General features: G+C 30.0%; 1 protein-coding gene across 1 annotated transcript in view; it reads right to left on the bottom strand.

The window, feature by feature from the left end:
- Positions 1-429: 429 nt before the first annotated feature.
- LOC139520508 (lipid droplet-regulating VLDL assembly factor AUP1-like) overlaps positions 430-6,000 on the bottom strand; it is a 29,178-nt gene continuing 23,607 nt past the window's right edge. Inside the window, exons 11-12 of the mRNA XM_071313192.1 lie at positions 2,860-3,014; positions 430-2,087 (exon numbers count right to left, since the gene is read on the bottom strand). Coding sequence (XP_071169293.1) covers positions 1,953-2,087; positions 2,860-3,014 — 290 coding nt within the window. The 3' untranslated portion in view covers positions 430-1,952. The remainder of the gene's footprint in view (positions 2,088-2,859; positions 3,015-6,000) is intronic.

The raw sequence follows: 6,000 nt of genomic DNA, 5'->3' as shown, positions 1-6,000 counted from the left end.
GATGCTCAACAGTGATGAGTAGTTATATCTGAGCTCTTTACAGATCTATCAAACACCTTTACATAATTTCTAATCCTTTAAATTACGAGTTGGGGGGGGGGGGGGGGGGGGTATGCTTTATACAACAATGTGGATTCATCTTTTCCTTCGCATCAGATGTCCCAAACAATATACTTAACAATATAAGACTACTACACTAATTTGTAGTTGTCAGTCATATCTTCTCTGTGATGAATTAATACTGTGAGGTAGATACATTGTAATTTGTTAAATAAAATAACATGATTTGTATGACCCATTCAAAACAGTGAGCTGTTACGATTGAAAAGAAAATAATTTATTTTAGAAGCATCATTTAATGTCATATACATAAGAAAAATGTAAGATTGAACAAAAAGTAAATATGCCTGGTTAAAAAGACAAGCACAATTTGAATTTTTCAAGTTATTATTGATTGTTACGAATAAAGAACTGTTACAGTCCTATCAATATATATGATTTCTGATTAGTGAATCAAAATAAAAACAAATTGAACAAGATATGAATAGATTTAAAGTGCATTGTTGTACATTGCCTGTAAACAAGCAAAAAGCTTTGAAAAAATAACAAAGCTCAGACTTTAGTCTTGCCGTGTTTTTATCAATATCACCAGCAGGATTTTTTGGTCTGACATAATCCTGCGAGTATATGGTCGTAGATATACAAAGTACATGCAAGTAAGCCTGATTTTTATCAATATCACCAGCAGGATTTTTGGTCTGATATAATCCTGCAAGTATATGGTCGTCATGAGTGACGTGGATATACAAAGTACATGCAAACAAATCTGAAAAAAATCAGTTTCAGTTTTCTTCCAAAATGCCTTAAGACTCTCAGGCTCACAATCTTTTTGAAAATGAGATATTCAGATAATATATATAAAAAACCAACAGCATATCATAAAACCTTCTTCCAAAATACACTAATCTAAAATATCAACATTTCAACAATAATAAAATTTCAAGGTTGCCAGTATAACACATTTGCACGGTTTCTTAGCTTAGTCTGACAAAACTGAACCAAACTGGTTGCAAAATGAGAATTTTTACTTCACTATTTCACTTTCATAAAAGATTGAAAAAATAATAAAAAAAATCATATTTTATTTTTTCTATATCTTGTCCCTTTTAGTTCATATAATACATGATTTAAATTGTCAGACCTATCCCTCCCATGGGACATATCCTCAAGCAAATTGAGATAGTTGGCAAGTTTGGTAGCTTTAAACAACTAAGAAGGGCAGACAGTTGTTACACATTTGAATGACCGAAAATATGGCAAGGGTAAAATTGAATGAGTCATTAATAATGTTACAAACCAAAGAGGGACACTTAAAGCATTTGCATTTTTGATGCAGGGCCTTAAGAATGAATTTGGTGAACATTTATCATATGTTTAAATTATTTTCACATTATAGATTTACTGAAAAATATAAACCAATATTTTTTGCAATGATAATATAAATTCTTCTTTTTCAATAAATTTTTCCATAATCTGAAGGAATTTCAACACATGTTTATAACAGAAAAAAAACAATAATATAGATTCAACAAATATAAACAATAGAACATCTCTAAAAGATGTTAAAATATAAGATTGATGTAAACACATTGTGTACATTTTTTTTACACAAATTCTGTACACAGTGTGTAATTATTTACACATTGTTTGTACAAAGTGTGTATTTTTTTTTCACAAATACAATGTAGTCTGTACTAGTCAATTGCCACATAAAAACCATATTGTCTGTGATGACCATTCACTATATGATATTTTCTTTCACATTTCACTGAATTTTCTTAAACTTCTATAGAATATTTTGTCTGTACATCAATTGCATAAATATCAGCCAACATGTCAATGGCAACTCTTCCCATGAATGATGATAATAAAACCAAAGTAATAAAGATATGTCAGTGGAGTCCGTGTTTTTCCATGTATATCTGTCTAGCAGTTTCTATCATAATTTTCTTTCTCTCCTCAAATGACTGATGTCTATCACTAGAAGATTTAGGGAAGTAATGGGCACTGTATTTCTGTTGTGCTGGCTGGAAAATAAATCATAGAATTATTACAATATTATTATATTAATTTCATGCAGTTGTAATTGTAACAGTTGTGATAAATAACCAAATTTACATTGTATATTTTGGCATTTTCTGCATTACTGAAAACAGTGAATTGGACATTACAAATCTGTCTGCTGCAAAGTACAAGTACACAAAACAATTATCAACAAAAAAAACTATCAAAAATTGAGAAGCCTTGAGAAATCTTTGCTTGACCAAAAACCAATCGTGATTTCTGACGTTCTGAAAAGGGTAAGCAACTCTGTCATCATAAATGACCCCTATTGTACTGCTCATTTCAAATTTCATTCAGGTGAAAACTCACATTTGGTTACTAGTCATTAACAATGAAATAAGGATGAATTGAATTGTGACTATGACATATGAAACATATCCATGATCATACAAGCCATTTCATAATGGTCTACACATTCATGATGATGTCTATAGATTTTCAAAACTATGACATTAATTATTTAATTCAAACTCTTTGTTATGTTATATCTTTGTCAGCAGTAAACTTCTTTCAAAAAAATCTGAAGAAAACCAGAGCTCTTGAATATTGCATAAATTTGGAGATATATGGAGGTGGTGCTGAAATGTTGCTACATTAAAAGTTCAAAATAAGAAAATTGATTTATTTCTTTTTAAAAAAAAATATAAAAATATGAAGATGTGGTTTGATTGCCAATTCATCAGAGTTCTATATTGAGTGTTGTGATGTAACGACAGAAATAATGTCAGTACTTACAGATACTTGCGTGTTGACTTTATCTCTGATTTCTTGTGATACTTCAGGAATACTGGAGGGTACTGACAGAATGCTGCTATCAGAAGCATTACGAGGTATTACTATTTTTCCTTCTAATATGTTAGAGATGGTTCTATCAATATCTTTTGTTTTCACTGAAATAATAAATTCAAAAAGTTAAGAGTTTCTATAATTAAAATATAACAATCAGATTCTTTAATTGTGAATATAGGAGATTTAATAGTCGTATGGGCTTAAAGAGGAAGACACTTATCATTTTTTTCTGATTTGTTTAGACAAGTTAAATAAGACATCATACTCGTTTCTTTTGGGTTTTTTTTAAATATGCTTATTATATATTGACTTAACTTCAGATTTTATGCAATAGAGATTCATAATTGCAAAGTCCAAGTATGCTTTGGTATCTGTCAACAAGATCAATAAAAATATATTTGAAGAGTACTGAAATTTGTGGAGTGAACCATGAATTTACCAGATGCTCCTCAGGGCGCAGCTTTATACGACCGCAGAGTTCGAACCCTGAACATTGAGGCAAGTATGGACACAACATTCAAGCTTGATACAGCTCTGAATTTGGATTGTGATTAAATAGTTGACACAACACAGGTTTCTGACACATAATGAACATTCAGCATATAAGAACCAGAAGAATTCAATTTTTGATGAAATCAAATAAAGTTCAATTTTGGACCCTTTAGACCTCAATGTGGACCAATCTGATAACCAGACCCAAAAATCAACCAGGTGCTCCGCAGGGCGCAGCTTTATACGACCGCAGAGGTCGAACCCTGAACAGTTGGGGCAAGTATGGACAAAACATTCAAGCGTGATACAGCTCTGAATTTGGATTGTGATCAAATTTTTGACATTACATGGGTTTTTTTTACACAAAACAAATGTCAAGATTTTACAAATCAATTAAAGATTTCTTCTTCAAACTTTTTAAATCTAAAATTAAATAGTTGACACAGCATAGGTTTCTGACACAGAATGAATGTGGTCTAATGAACTTAAAAGTTTTTTTTGCCTTTGAGCAATTCACTATGCTGTTGAATATTAATCCTCTCCAAAAAATGTTTGAAGAAATTTTCTTTTTATTTATGAAATCTGAAATGAGAAAAATTAAAAAAAAAAACACCTTTTTTTCACATCCCCGTTTCCCTTTTTCCAAAACTGATATCAATTCAAATTTCTAATGGAGTTTGCAACAATAACTACTCTTTTAAATACATCATAAAATATTAAAATGTAAAATAAAGTGCTTGTTATCACTGAATGGTAAAGATTGGTTGGTAGTAAAAGTGAATATACATTGTTTATTGTATAAAACAATAAAAAAAAACCTTCATCAGCAACATTTTATATTGGCAAATTTCCAATGAAGTTATTTACATATAGTTATTGGCAAATAAAAATAGAAAATGACATCATAGTCATGTCTGGCAAATGTCCAACATACATTATCTAAAAACATTATAGATAAGATAAGGAAAAAAAGCTTCATCAGCAACATTTTATATTGGCAAATTTCCAATGAAGTTATTTACATAAAGTTATTGGCAAATAAAAATAGAAAATGACATCATAGTCATGTCTGGCAAATTTCCAACATATATTATCAACTACTATTCTATACAAAGAAAGATAACTCTAATTGAAAATTAATTGCTATTGCACAATATTGTGCAATTAGATATTTCTTGCTATAGTGCAATACTGTGCAATTGAAAATTTCTTGCTATTGCACAATACTTGATATGGAATCCTGATTTGGACCAACTTGAAAACTGGGCCCATAATCAAAAATCAAAGTACATATTTAGATAAAGCATATCAAATCAGCCCAAGAATTTAATTTTTGTTAAAATCAAACTTAGTTTAATTTTGGACCCTTTGGACCTTAATGTAGACCAATTTGAAAACTGGACCAAAAATTAAGAATCTACATACACAGTTAGATTTGGCATATCAAAGAACCCATTTATTCAATTTTTGATGAAATCAAACAAAGTTTAATTTTGGACCCCCATTTGGACCAACTTGAAAACTAGGCCAATAATTAAAAATCTAAGTACATTTTTAAATTCAGCATATCAAAGAACCCCAAGGATTCAATTTTTGTTAAAATCAAACTAAAGTTTAATTTTGGACCCTTTGGACCTTAATGTAGACCAATTTGAAAACGGGACCAAAAATTAAGAATCTACATACATAGTTAGATTCGGCATATCAAAGAACCCCAATTATTCAATTTTTGATGAAATCACACAAAGTTCAATTTTGGACCCTTTGGGCCCCTTATTCCTAAACTGTTAGGACCAAAACTCCCAAAATCAAACCCAACCTTCCTTTTATGGTCATAAACCTTGTGTTTAAATTTCATAGATTTCTATTTACTTATACTAAAGTTATGGTGCAAAAACCAAAAATAATGCTTATTTGGGCCCCTTTTTGGCCCCTAATTCATAAAATGTTGGGACCATTAAACTCCCAAAATCAATCCCAACCTTCCTTTTGTGGTCATAAACCTTGTGTTAAAATTTCATTGATTTCTATTTCACTTTTACTAAAGTTAGAGTGCGAAAACTAAAAGTATTCGGACGACGACGACGACGACGACGACGCCACTGTGATAGCAATATACGACCAAAAATTAAAATTTTTGCGGTCGTATAAAAATGAAATACATGTACAATTTTTCATTTACTGACTATAACTGTATCACACAGTAGTCAATTATTTGAACACAGGGTCTTATTTCTAATGTCACAATAACTGTCATTATATAGTTATATACGGTAAAGAATAAGAAATATTACTTTTTTCAGGTATAACTGTTTTCAGAATAATGACAAAAGGCTGAAAATATTTATTTTTATTTTTATAAATATTGTTTATATGAAATGCACTGCAAATGATTCAACACTTTATAAATTTTGTGCATCGGAATAGTTTTTCTAGATTTTAATCAATAATTTCTGTATTCAATTTTGGCATGGTGTCAGGAAAAGCTCAACACTGATATTTACTTATTTTTGAATCTATCTGTGAAATTCTAGTATGCTCTAAAGATATGGCTAAGTCTTAGTGAAATACTGAATTAAAAACATGTATACTATT

This window comes from Mytilus edulis, chromosome 4, assembly GCF_963676685.1.
Source record: "Mytilus edulis chromosome 4, xbMytEdul2.2, whole genome shotgun sequence".
NCBI lineage: Eukaryota > Metazoa > Mollusca > Bivalvia > Mytilida > Mytilidae > Mytilus > Mytilus edulis.
Note: the sequence above shows the minus strand (reverse complement) of the source record. Positions and strands in the feature narration are given on the sequence as shown.